The 17,362-nt window shown below is 42.6% G+C and overlaps 1 protein-coding gene across 7 annotated transcripts in view; it reads left to right on the top strand.

The window, feature by feature from the left end:
* The window catches only part of DGKB (diacylglycerol kinase beta), an 849,394-nt gene that overhangs the window by 422,900 nt on the left and 409,132 nt on the right, over positions 1-17,362 (top strand). For 5 of the 7 annotated variants that reach the window (XM_068235094.1, XM_068235095.1, XM_068235097.1 and 2 more), the window contains one exon: positions 14,630-14,692. In XM_068235094.1, coding sequence (XP_068091195.1) covers positions 14,630-14,692 — 63 coding nt within the window. Of the gene's footprint in view, positions 1-11,302; positions 11,470-14,629; positions 14,693-17,362 lie in introns of those variants that run through there. The other 2 variants (XM_068235100.1, XM_068235098.1) reach the window with 2 other exon arrangements.

Raw genomic sequence — 17,362 nt, 5'->3', positions numbered from 1 at the left:
ACCTTTATTTCCAAGTAAAATTTTGGCTCCATACATTGTGATGGGGACATAATTTAAATGGTGTAATAACTGGGACATATGGGCAAATAAAATGTATGTGTTTTGATTATGGTAGCACATATTATTTTAAAGATATAATAGCCGAAAACTGAGAAATAATGAATTTTTTCAATTTTTTTAATATTCCCGTTAAAATGCATTTAGAAAAAAATCATTCTTAGCAAAATCTACCACCCAAAGAAAGCCTGATTGGTGGCGGAAAAAACAAGATATAGATCAATTCATTGTGATAAGTAGTGATAAAGTTATTGGTGGATGAATGGGAGGTGAAAATTGCTTGGATGCCTAAGGTGAAAAATACCCACGGGCTGAAATGGTTAAGGTGCCCATACATTACTTGATTTGCAGCATTGATATCTGGCAGGTTCGATCATGATGATTAAATCTGCCAGAGATCTATGTCACAACATGGCCACTTGATCATAACTTTGATCAATTTCTGTCCAAAATGGTTCGAAAAGATAGAGTCGGCGCGCTGGACAGATCGCTCTGGAAAGGGCTAGGTCAGGTGAGCGGAGGTAGCAGCATTTAATTTCCTGATGACTGACGGATTTCTGGCCGGTCTCCCCCATGTGTAATAAGTCTGCTTATGTTTTTCATGTGTTTTTGAGTCGAAAATGTAACTGTATTCATGTCTGTGCAGTTAATGTTTTAAAGCAAACCTGTACTGAAAATTAAAAGTAAAAAAAAAACAGACACATGTCATACTTACCTCCCATGTAGTCTACTCCTTAATCTCTTTCTCCTGTCCTGCGTCCAGTTTGTCCACTGTGATCAATGGAATTGATCCACCCGTCCTCCATTTTGAAAATGGCCATTACCGTATAACAGCTTCCTTGTGAGCACACTGTTAAACTGTAATATTGCCCACATGAGCCATAGGGAAACATGGACATTACCTTTCACATCAGTTGTCCTTTCAGTTATAACTGACAGCAACTGATATATAACTGACAACAACTAATATGTTTCAATTCTGACAAAATCTTGTCAGAACTGGAAGGAGTCATTGTCAGAGAAGATAATGGTGAACTTCTGAGAGGAACTGATGGTGAGGTAAGTAGGTAATATTCATTTGCAGGTACATCATGTGTTAATTTTAAATAATTTTACTCTGTTCAGGTTCCCTTTCAGGTGGCCATACACCATATTATATAATACAAGTTATTTTATTGTTTGAAAGATCAAACCAATCCACTATACACTATCCAGACAAGGCATTTCATCCACCTCTGGTTTTGTACGCTGGAACTTGCAGCTTCACTGGTGTAATCCCACCACCCCCTGCAATCCACTCATATAATTATCAATAAGGAGACCGCACACAAAAGGTATAAGAACCTTGCCGTATTGGCGTATGACAGGAAACACCTGAGGAAAGGATCCGCCCAAAACTAGTAATGCATTTCCTGTCATACTTCAATACAGCAAGGTTGCTCTCTCCTTATTGATAACACTATGCGTTTTTTTTTTTCTAAATTAGATGAAACAGATCAGAATTTTTCAACAGGTCACAAGATTATTGTTCTTGATTGATTTTTACGGTAAAAAAAAAATCACATTTGATTTCTCTATTTTTTTTTTAATCTAAGAAAAGGTAATATGTAATGTTTCAGTAGAATTGCGTATGGCAACCTACCTCAGACAAAGGAGATGAGAATTGTTAGGGTTATGGAAAGAGTCAATGATTAGGTTAGAGCTTCCACAGTTTGAGTCACGGACCTGGAACAAGCATGCAGCCAAACTCACCCGGAACAAGCATGCAGCCAGCAGAGTAGGAAAACTTTTTCTGCGTACAGGTCCTGAGCACTGACTTACCTGCATATCCCTCTTTCTTCAGTATTCCTTTCATTTACAGCAGAATGTTTTATCTCAAATATGTAATATATATATAAATACAGTGTATATATATATATATATATATATATATATGTATATATATATATATATATATATATATATATATATATATATATATATATATATATTACGTGTTTATTTTACATAAATTTGAAATAGTTAGAATTATGCAGGTGTGATGGGGTTGTAAGGAGAGATAATATTACACAAGATATAGAAGTTTTGTCGCACATGACTTATAGTGCCTTACCATGAGATTTGGTGCTCTGCAAAGATTCACTGAGATTTTGTGCTCTGCGGAGATCACTATGAATTGGTACTCTGCAGAGAGTCACTGAGATTTGGTGCTCTGCAGAGAATCACTGAGATTTTGTGCTCTGCCGAGATCACTATGATTTGGTGCTCTGCAGAGAGTCACTGAGATTTGGTGCTCTGCAGAGAGTCACTGAGATTTTGTGCTCTGCCGAGATCACTATGATTTGGTGCTCTGCAGAGAGTCACTGAGATTTGGTGCTCTGCAGAGAGTCACTGAGATTTGGTGCTCTGCAGAGAGTCACTGAGATTTGGTGCTCTGCAGAGATCACTGAGATTTGGTGCTCTGCAGAGAGTAACTGAGATTTGGTGCTCTGCTGAGAGTAACAGAGATTTGGTGCTCTGCAGAGAGTAACTGAGATTTGGTGCTCCGCAGAGAGTCACTGAGATTTGGTGCTCTGCAGAGAGTCACTGAGATTTGGTGCTCTGCAGAGAGTCACTGTGATTTGGTGCCCTGCAGAGATCACTGAGATTTGGTGCTCTGCAGAGATCACTGAGATTTGGTGCTCTGCAGAGAGTCACTGAGATTTGGTGCTCTGCAGAGAGTCACTGAGATTTGGTGCTCTGCAGAGAGTCACTGAGATTTGGTGCTCTGCAGAGAGTCACTGAGATTTGGTGCTCTGCAGAGAGTCACTGAGATTTGGTGCTCTGCAGAGAGTCACTGAGATTTGGTGCTCTGCAGAGAGTCACTGAGATTTGGTGCTCTGCAGAGAGTCACTGAGATTTGGTGCTCTGCAGAGAGTCACTGAGATTTGGTGCTCTGCAGAGAGTCACTGAGATTTGGTGCTCTGCAGAGAGTAACTGAGATTTGGTACTCCGCAGAGAGTCACTGAGATTTGGTGCTCTGCAGAGAGTCACTGAGATTTGGTGCTCTGCAGAGAGTCACTGAGATTTGGTGCTCTGTAGAGATCACTGTGAGTTGGTGCTCTGCAGAGAGTCACTGAGATTTGGTGCTCTGCAGAGAGTCACTGTGATTTGGTGCCCTGCAGAGATCACTGAGATTTGGTGCTCTGCAGAGATCACTGAGATTTGGTGCTCTGCAGAGAGTCACTGAGATTTGGTGCTCTGCAGAGAGTCACTGAGATTTGGTGCTCTGCAGAGAGTCACTGAGATTTGGTGCTCTGCAGAGAGTCACTGAGATTTGGTGCTCTGCAGAGAGTGGCTGAGATTTGGTGCTCTGCAGAGAGTCACTGAGATTTGGTGCTCTGCAGAGAGTCACTGAGATTTGGTGCTCTGCAGAGAGTCACTGAGATTTGGTGCTCTGCAGAGAGTCACTGAGATTTGGTGCTCTGCAGAGAGTCACTGAGATTTGGTGCTCTGCAGAGAGTAACTAAGATTTGGTGCTCTGCAGAGAGTAAGACCTGGTCCACACTAGCTCCGGAAACGTATCCGTGGCTGCGTTTTTCAAACCTGATGAAAAACTGAGTCCCGGATACTAATGTTCAAAATAGCAGCCAGCCTCACCCAAGTAAAGAACGGATCCGTCTGCGTTTGCAGGGACCCGTTTTCAAAACCTGAACGGAAGGTCCGGATCTGCTGCATTTTCACGCAACGGATCAGGACCACGGATACACGCAAGGGTAGTGAAAAGCAATGAGAAAACGCATCTCCAGCTCCACAGGCAAAAAACTGATGTGAAAATGGATAGCCTGAGCTTTATGATTGGCCCAAAAAAATCCTCCCACTCCTTCCTAATGATGGAGACGTTTTCTGTCAGGAAAGAACTGAACGGAAACTGATGCAAAACTGATGCACTTTCATCAGTTTGCAGTACGGTGGGTACTTCCCCTAATCTTCCCCTGATCCGGACTGCAGTGTCCGTCCTGCAACTGTGTCTAGTGTGGACCCAGCCTAACTGAGATTTGGTGCTCTGCAGAGAGTAACTGAGATTTGGTGCTCTGCAGAGAGTCACTGAGATTTGGTGCTCTACAGAGAGTCACTGAGATTTGGTGCTCCGCAGAGAGTCACTGAGATTTGGTGCTCTGCAGAGAGTCACTGAGATTTGGTGCTCTGCAGAGAGTCACTGAGATTTGGTGCTCTGCAGAGAGTGACTGAGATTTGGTGCTCTGCAGAGAGTCACTGAGATTTGGTGCTCTGCAGAGAGTGGCTGAGATTTGGTGCTCTGCAGAAAGTAACTGAGATTTGGTGCTCTGCAGAGAGTAACTGAGATTTGGTGCTCTGCAGAGAGTCACTGAGATTTGGTGCTCTGCAGAAAGTAACTGAGATTTGGTGCTCTGCAGAGAGTCACTGAGATTTGGTGCTCTGCAGAGAGTCACTGAGATTTGGTGCTCTGCAGAGAGTCACTGAGATTTGGTGCTCTGCAGAGAGTCACTGAGATTTGGTGCTCTGCAGAGAGTCACTGAGATTTGGTGCTCTGCAGAGAGTAACTGAGATTTGGTGCCCTGCAGAGAGTGGCTGAGATTTGGTGCTCTGCAGAGAGTCACTGAGATTTGGTGCTCTGCAGAGAGTCACTGAGATTTGGTGCTCTGCAGAGAGTCACTGAGATTTGGTGCCCTGCAGAGAGTGGCTGAGATTTGGTGCTCTGCAGAGAGTGGCTGAGATTTGGTGCTCTGCAGAGAGTGGCTGAGATTTGGTGCTCTGCAGAGAGTAACTGAGATTTGGTGCTCTGCAGAGAGTCACTGAGATTTGGTGCTCTGCAGAGAGTAACTGAGATTTGATGCCCTGCAGAGAGTGGCTGAGATTTGGTGCTCTGCAGAGAGTCACTGAGATTTGGTGCTCTGCAGAGAGTCACTGAGATTTGGTGCTCTGCAGAGAGTAACTGAGATTTGGTGCCCTGCAGAGAGTAACAGAGATTTGGTGCTCTGCAGAGAGTAACTGAGATTTGGTGCTCTGCAGAGAGTCACTGAGATTTGGTGCTCTGCAGAGAGTAACTGAGATTTGGTGCCCTGCAGAGAGTAACAGAGATTTGGTGCTCTGCAGAGAGTAACTGAGATTTGGTGCTCTGCAGAGAGTCACTGAGATTTGGTGCTCTGCAGAGAGTAACTGAGATTTGGTGCTCTGCAGAGAGTCACTGAGATTTGGTGCTCTGCAGAGAGTCACTGAGATTTGGTGCTCTGCAGAGAGTGGCTGAGATTTGGTGCTCTGCAGAGAGTCACTGAGATTTGGTGCTCTGCAGAGAGTGGCTGAGATTTGGTGCCCTGCAGAGAGTAACTGAGATTTGGTGCTCTGCAGAGAGTCACTGAGATTTGGTGCTCTGCAGAGAGTCACTGAGATTTGGTGCTCTGCAGAAAGTAACTGAGATTTGGTGCTCTGCAGAGAGTCACTGAGATTTGGTGCTCTGCAGAGAGTCACTGAGATTTGGTGCTCTGCAGAGAGTCACTGAAATGTGGTGCTCTGGAGAGAGTCACTGAGATTTGGTGCTCTGCAGAGAGTCACTGAGATTTGGTGCTCTGCAGAGAGTCACTGAGATTTGGTGCTCTGCAGAGAGTAACTGAGATTTGGTGCTCTGCAGAAAGTAACTGAGATTTGGTGCTCTGCAGAGAGTCACTGAGATTTGGTGCTCTGCAGAGAGTAACTGAGATTTGGTGCTCTGCAGAGAGTCACTGAGATTTGGTGCTCTGCAGAGAGTCACTGAGATTTGGTGCTCTGCAGAGAGTAACTGAGATTTGGTGCTCTGCAGAGAGTCACTGAGATTTGGTGCTCTGCAGAGAGTAACTGAGATTTGGTGCTCTGCAGAGAGTCACTGAGATTTGGTGCTCTGCAGAGAGTCACTGAGATTTGGTGCTCTGCAGAGAGTAACTGAGATTTGGTGCTCTGCAGAGAGTCACTGAGATTTGGTGCTCTGCAGAGAGTCACTGAGATTTGGTGCTCTGCAGAGAGTAACTGAGATTTGGTGCTCTGCAGAGAGTGGCTGAGATTTGGTGCTCTGCAGAGAGTCACTGAGATTTGGTGCTCTGCAGAGAGTCACTGAGATTTGGTGCTCTGCAGAAAGTAACTGAGATTTGGTGCTCTGCAGAGAGTAACTGAGATTTGGTGCTCTGCAGAGAGTCACTGAGATTTGGCGCTGTTCAGAGAGTCACTGAGATTTGGCGCTGTTCAGAGAGTCACTGAGATTTGGTGCTCTACAGAGAGTCACTGAGATTTGGTGCTCTGCAGAGAGTCACTGAGATTTGGTGCTCTGCAGAGAGTCACTGAGATTTGGTGCTCTGCAGAGAGTAACTGAGATTTGGTGCTCTGCAGAGAGTCACTGAGATTTGGTGCTCTGCAGAGAGTCACTGAGATTTGGTGCTCTGCAGAAAGTAACTGAGATTTGGTGCTCTGCAGAGAGTCACTGAGATTTGGTGCTCTGCAGAGAGTCACTGAGATTTGGTGCTCTGCAGAGAGTCACTGAGATTTGGTGCTCTGCAGAGAGTCACTGAGATGTGGTGCTCTGCAGAGAGTCACTGAGATTTGGTGCTCTGCAGAGAGTCACTGAGATTTGGTGCTCTGCAGAGAGTCACTGAGATGTGGTGCCCTGCAGAGAGTCACTGAGATTTGGTGCTCTGTAGAGATCACTGTGATTTGGTGCTCTGCAGAGAGTAACTGAGATTTGGTGCCCTGCAGAGAGTCACTGAGATTTGGTGCTCTGTAGAGATCACTGTGATTTGGTGCTCTGCAGAGAGTAACTGAGATTTGGTGCTCTGCAGAGATTCACTGAGATTTGGCATTTTGCACGGAGTCACTGAGATTTGGTGTTCTCCAGAGATCACTATGATTTGATGCTCTGTAGAGATTCACTGTGATTTGGTGCTGTGCTCAGATTTACTGAGGTTATATACTTTGCAGAGATGTATGGAAATGTGGTGCTCTACAGATATCCCTAAGACTTACTTGGAGCTCTAAAGAAAGTCAGTGAGAAGTGGTACATTAATTCAGTGAGAATAAAAATTAGTAGTCTATTAAAACCAAATAAAAAATTGGGGGACCGGAGTGGATCTGTCTCCCCAATATATATGACACAACCACCATATATGGTATCCAGAAAAATATATATTTATAATCAGTACTCCACATAAAATTATGCAACGCGTTTCGCGGGTCCCAAGCCCGCTTCCTCAGGCAAATACAAGAGCAGGAATAACTCCGAGGTTGTGCAGATAGGTGCAGTGCTGCTGTGACAGAGACTCACTGAGATCTGATGATCTACCCTGTGAAAAATCACTGCAATTTGGTAGAGTCACATAGATTTGGTGCTCTACAGATGACACTAAGCTTTGGTTTTTCACACAGATTCACTAAGATTTGGTACTATACAAAGATCATTCAGACTGGTGGATCTACAGAACGTCACTGTGATTGGTTACCCTGTGAAATGTGACCTGTTTTGACTCACACACAGCTAAGTTATTATAAGCAGTTCTTGTTGTCACTCACTTGCATGAAGAATATAATTCTAAAAATTCCATCAACTTAGATGGGAATTTAGAGTTTAACTCATACAAAATGTAAATTCTATGCATGTTTCTAGACGTGATAAGCAAAAACCACTCCGGAGATTTGGTCTCGCCATGCGCCGCCATAGGCTGTAAAGGGAATTACGGCTATAGCGGCGCTTGGATAGTAATTTGAACGCCGTCAAAAGTTGGAGCCCAAATTACGATAAAAGCAGCGTAATTACATCTTACCCGTGAGTCCATGGCGGCCTGGAGGGGGAATAGTAATTAATGCTCTCACGGGAGTCTTGCAGGAGCAGGGTGAGATGTTTTTTGGCTTTGCCCTGTGACCACATTTTCTGAAGGCTTAATTACATGCATGCATTTCTAAATCCCAACCCTGGGCTAATCTGAAAACTCCTTGTCGGGTCACTGTGCTGTGCGGCACTTTTTTCATTCACCCTTGCAGGTTGTTACATTTGTCAAAATAGGTGCATAATACACGAGTAAAGCAAATACAGGTAATCCCCGACTTACGAACGCCCATCTTACGAACAACCCACCAAACGGCATGGATTCAGTGTTTCCATGGGAACAAGCCCAACAATTTTTTTTTCAAATTGGACTTGTAGTTTTTTAGAAAATTGATTTTCAAAAATTCAAAGAAAAAATGGATTTTAAACTTGTATAAGCAGGTACAGAGGGCAGCGGTGACACAGAGGGGGGCACTGGAGGCACAGGGGACAGAGATAGTACATTGTTCCGACTTAAGAACAAATGCAGGTTAAGAACAAACCTACAGTCCCTATCTCATTCGTTAACCGGGGACAACCAGTACTGTCATGTTCAATGAGAAACTGTTATTTGACTCTTAATGACATGTAATACAACATAGTAAATAATTCATCAATCTGCCCACTTTAACCTCAATTATCCTTGTTTTAGCGCCAGCAACCCAATATATACATACAGATATATATATATATATATATATATATATATATATATATATATATATATATATATATATATATATATATATATATATATATATATATACACTAGCTGATTGCCCGGCGTTGCCCGGGTATGTATTTGGCTGGTGTTGGCTCCGCCCATTTTTTCTATCCCTAACGCACAATTACTCAATGACCAAGTTTGTGAGCTTTGCGGTCTTTGGTATCAATAATTTTCATTGAAATAAAAAAATATGATTGGCTGTTTGTGGCTCCACACCCTGTTCTGAATTTGAACCCCAGTCACCCAATGACCAACTGTACCAGGTTTGAGGCCTGTGCCATTAACAGTGCAAGAATGGTAGCAATTAAATATTCTCCTTGAAAAGCAATAGGTGAAGTTTGATTCACTTTTGTAGGCTCCACCCACTTTTCTGAATATTAATCTCAGTCACCCAGTGACCAACTGTGCAAAGTTTGAGAACCCTGCCATTCACGGTGTAAGAATGGCTGCAGTTTACATTTTCCCGGGGAAATTTGTATTTGTCTCCACCCACTGATGACCCGGTGTTGCCTGTGTATGTATGTGACTGGTGTTGGCTCCACCCACTTTCTAACCCTAACGCACAAACAATGTCAATGACCAAGTTTGTGAGCTTTGGGGTCCTTGGCATCAATAATTTGTATATTCCCATGAAATGAAACAAATCAGATTGGCTGTTTGTGGCTTCACCCCCTCTCCAGCATTTGAACCCCAGTCATCCGATGACCAAATGTAGCAGGTTTGAGGCATCTGCTATTAGCAGTGTAAAAATGGCAGCAATTTAAATATTCCCCTTGAAAATCAACAGGTGAATTTTGATTGGCTATTATAGGCTCCACCCACTTCCCTGAATATTAATCTCAGTCACCCAGTGACCATCTGGGCAAAGTTTGAGAACCCTGCCATTAACAGAGTAAGAATGGCTGCAGTTTATATTTCCCCAGTGAAATTTGGTTTTGGTTCCGCCCACTTTTTGTAACCTGGACACACAGTCACTCAATTACCAATTTTGTGAGCTTTGGGGTCCTTGGCATCGATAATTTGTATTTTCCCATGAAATGAAACAAATCTGATTGACTGTTTGTGGCTCTGTCCCCTTTTCTGAATTTGAACCCCAGTGACCCAATGACCAACTGTACCAGGTCTGAGGCTTGTGCCATTAACAGTGCAAGAATGGCAGCAATTTTAATATCCTTCTTGAAAAGCGATATGTGATTTTTGATTGGCATTTTTAGGCTCCACCCACTTTTCTGAATATTAATCCCAGTCACCCAGTAACCAGCTGTGCAAAGTTTGAGAACCCTGCCATTAACAGTGAGGAAAGGCTGCAGTTTACAATTTCCCAGAAAAATCTGTTTTTTACTCCACCCAGTTTTTGTAACCTTGACACACAGTCACTCAATGATCAAGTTTGTGAGCTTTTGGGTTCCTGGCATTAAAATTCTGCTAATGGAAGCAGTTTATCCACCAAAGAAATCTGATTGGCTGTGTTTGGCTCCGCCCCTTTACTGAATTTGAACCCCAGACACTTAACGACCAACTGTAGCAGGTTAGGCCTCTGCCATTAACAGTGTAAGAAAAGCTGCAGTTTATATTTTCCAATGTAAAAAGTTAGTTGTTTTTGGCTCCGCCCACTATTTCTAACCTTAACATACAGTCACTCAATGACCAAGTTTATGAGCTTTGGGGTCCTTGGCATAAATAAGTTGCATTTTACCATTAAATTAAACAAATCTGATTGGCTGTATTTGGAACGCTCCCTTCAGAATTTAAACCCCAGTCTCCCAGTGACTGACTGTACCAGATTTGAGGCCTCTGCCATTAAGAGTGTATGAATGGCAGCAATGTAAATATTCCCCTTGAAAATCAAAAGGTGAATTTTGATTGGCTGCTGTAGGCTCCACCCACTTTCCTGAATATTAGTCCCAGTCACCCAGTGGCCAACTGTGTCACGTTTGAGAACCCTGCCTATAAGAGAACGGCTGAAATCAATCTAACAAATCTGATTGGCTGTTTGTGGCTCCACCCCTTTAGTGAATTTGGACCCCAGTCACCCAATGACTGACTGTATCAGGTTTGAGGCCTCTGCCATTAACAGTGTAAGAATGGTAGCAATGTAAATATTCCCCTTGAAAATCAATAGGTCAATTTTGATTCGCTGTTGTAGGCTCCACCCACATTTCTGAATATTCATCCCAGTCACCCAGTGGCTAATTGTGTAAAGTTTGGGAACCCTGCCATGTTAAAAATTTAGTTGTTAGCACCGGCCACTTTAGCTAACCTTGACATACAGTCACTCAGTTATCAAGTTTATTAGCTTTGGGGTCCTTGGTATCAATACTTTGTATATTCCCATTGAAAAATAAACAAATCTGGCTGTTTGTGGCTCTGCCCCCTTTCTGAATTTGAACCCTAATCACCCAATGACTGACTGTATCAGGTTTGAGGCATTTGCTATTAACAGTATAAGAATGGTAGCAGCTTAAATATTCCCTTCGAAAATCAAAAGGTTAATTTTTATTGGCTGTTGTAGGCTCCACCCACCTTCCAAAATCTTAATCTCATTCACCCAGTGACCAACTGTGCAAAGTTTGAGAGCCCTGCCATTAATGATGTAAGAATGGCTGCAGTTTATTATATTTTCCAGTGAAATTTGTTTTAGCTCCGCCCACTTTTTGTAACCTTGACACACAGTCACCCAGTGACCAAGTTTGTGAGCTTTCAGGTTCCTGGCATCAAAAATGTGTGAATGGAAGCAGTGAAGGAAATCTGATTGGCTGTAGGTGGCCCTGCCCCTTTAGTGAATTTGGACCCCAGTCACCCAATGACCGACTGTAGCAAGTTTGAAGCCTCTGCCATTAATAGTGTAAGAATGGCAGCAGTTTAAATATTTCCCTTGAAAATCAATAGGTGAATTTTGATTGGCTGTTGTGGGCTCCACACACTTTCTTGAATCTTAATCGCAGTCACCCAGTGACCAACTGTGGCAAGTTTAAGAACCCTGCGATTAACAGTCTAAGAATGGCTGCAGTTTGCATTTTCCCATTTAAAATGAATGGCTGAAATTTGATTGCCTGTGTTATGCACCTCCCACTTTTCCTGGATTCGTAACCTCGGTCACCAAGTGACCAACTATGCCAAGTGTGGGGACTCTGGCTTGATTACTGTGAGAATGGCAGCCTTTTACATTTTTCCATTGACTTGAATGGGTGAAATCTGACTTGCTGTTTGTAGCTCCGCCCACGTGTGCAGGGGGGCCGCGAGACCCCCAGAACATATCATCCCAGGTAGTAAGGGATCTGTGTACCAAGTTTTGTTCAAATCGGTCAAGCTGTTTTCGAGTGATCGTGGCACACACACACACACACACACACACACGCACGCACGCACGCACGCACGCACGCACACACACACACACACACACACGCACACACGCACACACACGCACACACACACACATACACATACACAAACAAACACACACACACACACACACACACACACACACGCGCACACGCACACACACACACACACATATATATGTAACCCCACCCAGTGGTGTTTAGCCTAGGCTATGATGTCATGCAGCCTTCTCCCCCAGAGCATTCTAGGAGACCATGTGATATTCCTGCTTATTACACAGAGGTAACAAAAAAAAAAAAAAAAAACAAGCAAACAAAAAAAAACACAGTGATTCACTTTGCCAGCAGTAAAAATGCTGCCATCTCAGATATGTGTAAGAATGTATATAAGGGTAAGGTAAGATTTCACAATGAGCAAACACTGACTAATTGGTTTATGAATAAATATTGTAAAAACAAGCAATTGTATTCAAGGCACAGCTGACCAAGGCAAAGGTAAGCACAGAGGAATGTACAAGCTGGATCCTCATACCTCTGGTCGGGTACATGCAAAATGGGCGCCGTAGAAATTTGGTGCTGGAAATAGGCACGAATAGAATCTCGGTAAAGACAGGAAGAGGCAGGCCTGCTGTTAGGGATGGTCAGAAATGCCAATTTTTGATCAAATGAAGTGTTTCCAATTTCTGAATAAATCAGAATTTTTCCAATTTCTGTGGAATGTTTTTTTTGTTTTTTGAGCCTCGGTAATACGGTATTCTGTGGAATTTTAATTTCCGATTACTGGTTTCCTTCACAGAAAGCTGATTTCTGATCGGAGACTCGAAACACGGCATTCCACTGAATTCTGGAGCTCATCCCTACTTGCTGTGATTTTCCTTCCAATCACCCTCCCATTACACAGATCCAAAACTAACTATAACAAGGAACTTGTCTATATATCTTATCTAAAGTTTAGATAGTTTACAAAGCAAATCTAGCTGCAAACAGCTTCAAAAGTTTATGATTATTTATTCCTGTGATACAATGAGGGCAGCCATGTTCTGTTTGTCACATTGTCACAGGCTGAGGGTTGGAGATGCTATCAGCTTGCCTGTGTGTAAATTTAGTCCCCTCTTGATATGAAGTAGCAGCAACGTGCACCATCCGTCAGTTCAGCTTCATTTATTGTGCCTGGTGTGAAACGTGTACATCATCGGGGTAACATCAATCAAACATGTACCTTGTCATGCTGTTGTGGCATAGGCGGGGGTGAAAGTGGATGTCAGGGCTGCAAAGGGGTCGGCGACTGCCCCAGGTCTACGTAATCACCCCATGAAAAATTTGACTTTTGGTTCATATTTTCAGACAGGACAGCCACAATGTTACCGCCTATCACCTACCCATTCCTTTCTCTTGACGGACCCATTCACATTTTTAAAGAGGAACTCCAGTGAAAATAATGTAATAACAAAGTGCTTCATTTTTACAAGAATTATATATATATAAATGATTTAGTCAGTGTTTGCTCATTGTAAAATCTTTCCTCTCCCTGATTTACATTCTGACATTTATCACATGGCGACATTTGTACTGCTGGCAGGCGATGTCAGTGGAAGGAGATGCTGCTTGCTTTTTTGGCAGTTGAAAACAGCTGTAAACAGCTGTTATTTCCCACAATGCAACAGGGCTCCCACAGTGTGATATCAGAACCATGGTCCTGACATCACACTGTGGGAGGGGTTTCACCACAATATCAGCCATACAGAGCCCCCTGATGATCAGTTTGTGAAAAGGAATAGATTTCTCATGTAAAAGGGGGTATCAGCTACTGATTGGGATGAAGTTCAATTCTTGGTCACGGTTTCTCCTTAAAGTGGATCCGAGATAAACTTTTACTCATTGCATAATTGTGTTCCTTTCATGTAGTTTATAGGGCATTCCTCAAGCCAAATACTTTTTTTGTTTTGTTTTAATACTCTAATTCTCTATAAACTAAGCAAGCCTCACCTAAAGCCTTAGTAGCAAGGGCTTATGGGAGCTCAGTCTGGGCAGGAGGAGGAGGAGGTTACTAGCCAGAGATTTCAGAGGCAGAGGGGAGGAGGGAGCAGGAGAGGGGACTGAATTTAGCGTCCAGAAGAAAAGATCAGTGTGGCACTCCCAGTAGAATATGGTTGGTCTGTGGGTAGATACTCTTACTGGCCTTACTTCCCCGCATGTGCCGTACCCCTACACTCTTTCTGTCCCAGTAGCTGCTGATGTGTGCTCCGTACATAAATTGGAAGGAAGAATGTCATAAAAATCTTGATATGAAGAAGCAGCAACATGCGCCATCTGTCAGTTCAGCTTCATTTATTGTTACTGGTATGAAACGTGTACATCATCGGGGTAATTTCAATCAAACATGTACCTTGTCATGCTGTTGTGGCGGAGAGGTACAGGCAATGCGTAGAGGTATGTGGATTCAGCATGAACTTACCTCTGTGCTTAGCTTATCTAGTTCTGCCTTGTGTGAGTTGGGCTTCAATTTATAAGTAGTAAAGTTTATTTTATGTCAAGTGATTTACTCCTGCTGTAAATTGAAAACCTCCCATATATAAAACATCTGTAGAGTCTGTAAGCTTGTAAGCATTTCACCATCTTTCATACGAACCTGTCTGAACACCAGTGTTTTTTCCATTTAAATAGGGCATCCCCATCGGTTACTTCTCTGGGTCGGAGAGCGTGCCCTCCATTTGCGAATCTGATACGGTAAGGCATCCAGACTGATATTATCTGTGGCAGATCTGGGGTTGGGAAAACGATTAGGCTGTGGCAGATCTCAGAATGGGCAGATCGATACACTTACAACATCTCAGAATAGTCAGTACACCTCTCATATTTTTGCAAATACAGTATGTTTTTCTATCTTCTCATGGGACAGCACTGCAGATGTGACACTGTGATACATTGTAAAGCAGTCAGTGTACAGCTTGTATAACAGTGTAAATATTGTATGATATCTCCTCATGGGGCAGCACTGCAGATGTGACGCTGTGATACATTGTAAAGCAGTCAGTGTACAGCTTGTAGAACAGTGTAATATTGTATGATATCTCCTCATGGGACAGCACTGCTGATGTGACACTGTGATACAATGTAAAGCAGTCAGTGTACAGCTTGTATAACAGTGTAAATATTGTATGATATCTCCTCATGGGGCAGCACTGCAGATGTGACGCTGTGATACAATGTAAAGCAGTCAGTGTACAGCTTGTATAACAGTGTAAATATTGTATGATATCTCCTCATGGGACAGCACTGCAGATGTGACGCTGTGACACAATGTAAAGCAGTCAGTGCACAGCTTGTATAACAGTGTAATATTGTATGATATCTTCTCATGGGACAGCACTGCAGATGTGACACTGTGATACAATGTAAAGCAGTCAGTGTACAGCTTGTATAACAGTGTAAATATTGTATGATATCATCTCATGGGACAGCACTGCAGATGTGACGCTGTGATACAATGTAAAGCAGTCAGTGTACAGCTTGTATAACAGGGTAAATATTGTATGATATCTTCTCATGGGACAACACTGCAGATGTGACACTGTGATACAATGTAAAGCAGTCAGTGTACAGCTTGTATAACAGTGTAATATTGTATGATATCTTCTCATGGGACAACACTGCCGATGTGACACTGTGATGCAATGTAAAGCAGTCAGTGTACAGCTTGTATAACAGTATAATACTGTATGATATCTTCTCATGGGACAGCACTGCAGATGTGACGCTGTGATACAATGTAAAGCAGTCAGTGTACAGCTTGTATAACAGTGTAAATATTGTATGATATCATCTCATGGGACAGCACTGCAGATGTGACGCTGTGATACAATGTAAAGCAGTCAGTGTACAGCTTGTATAACAGGGTAAATATTGTATGATATCTTCTCATGGGACAACACTGCAGATGTGACACTGTGATACAATGTAAAGCAGTCAGTGTACAGCTTGTATAACAGTGTAATATTGTATGATATCTTCTCATGGGACAGCACTGCCGATGTGACACTGTGATGCAATGTAAAGCAGTCAGTGTACAGCTTGTATAACAGTGTAAATATTGTATGATATCTTCTCATGGGACAGCACTGCAGATGTAACGCTGTGATACAATGTAAAGCAGTCAGTGTACAGCTTGTATAACAGTGTAATATTGTATGATATCTTCTCATGGGACAGCACTGCAGATGTGACACTGTGATACAATGTAAAGCAGTCAGTGTACAGCTTGTATAACAGTGTAATATTGTATGATATCTTCTCATGGGACAGCACTGCCGATGTGACACTGTGATGCAATGTAAAGCAGTCAGTGTACAGCTTGTATAACAGTGTAAATATTGTATGATATCTTCTCATGGGACAGCACTGCAGATGTGACGCTGTGATACAATGTAAAGCAGTCAGTGTACAGCTTGTATAACAGTGTAAATATTGTATGATATCTTCTCATGGGACAACACTGCAGATGTGACACTGTGATACAATGTAAAGCAGTCAGTGTACAGCTTGTATAACAGTGTAAATATTGTATGATATCTTCTCATGGGACAGCACTGCAGATGTGACACTGTGATACAATGTAAAGCAGTCAGTGTACAGCTTGTATAACAGTGTAAATATTGTATGATATCTGCTCATGGGACAGCACTGCCGATGTGACACTGTGATGCAATGTAAAGCAGTCAGTGTACAGCTTGTATAACAGTGTAAATATTGTATGATATCTTCTCATGGGACAACACTGCAGATGTGACACTGTGATACAATGTAAAGCAGTCAGTGTACAGCTTGTATAACAGTGTAATATTGTATGATATCTTCTCATGGGACAACACTGCAGATGTGACGCTGTGACACAATGTAAAGCAGTCAGTGTACAGCTTGTATAACAGTGTAAATATTGTATGATATCTTCTCATGGGACAGCACTGCAGATGTTACGCTGTGACACAATGTAAAGCAGTCAGTGTACAGCTTGTATAACAGTGTAAATATTGTATGATATCCTCTCATGGGACAGCACTACAGATGTGACACTGTGATGCAATGTAAAGCAGTCAGTGTGCAGCTTGTATAACAGTGTAAATATTGTATGATATCTCCTCACGGGTCAACACTGCAGATGTGACGCTGTGATACAATGTAAAGCAGCCAGTGTACTGCTTTTATAACAGTGTAAATATTGTATGATATCTTCTCATGGGACAGCACTGCTGATGTGACACTGTGATACAATGTAAAGCAGTCAGTGTACAGCGTGTATAACAGTGTAAATATTGTATGATATCTCCTCATGGGACAGCACTGCAGATGTTACGCTGTGATACAATGTAAAGCAGTCAGTGTACAGCTTGTATAACAGTG

The sequence above is a fragment of the Hyperolius riggenbachi genome, chromosome 5 (genome assembly GCF_040937935.1).
Source record: "Hyperolius riggenbachi isolate aHypRig1 chromosome 5, aHypRig1.pri, whole genome shotgun sequence".
In the NCBI taxonomy this organism is placed as follows: domain Eukaryota; kingdom Metazoa; phylum Chordata; class Amphibia; order Anura; family Hyperoliidae; genus Hyperolius; species Hyperolius riggenbachi.
This window is presented reverse-complemented; position numbering and strand designations above follow the sequence as displayed.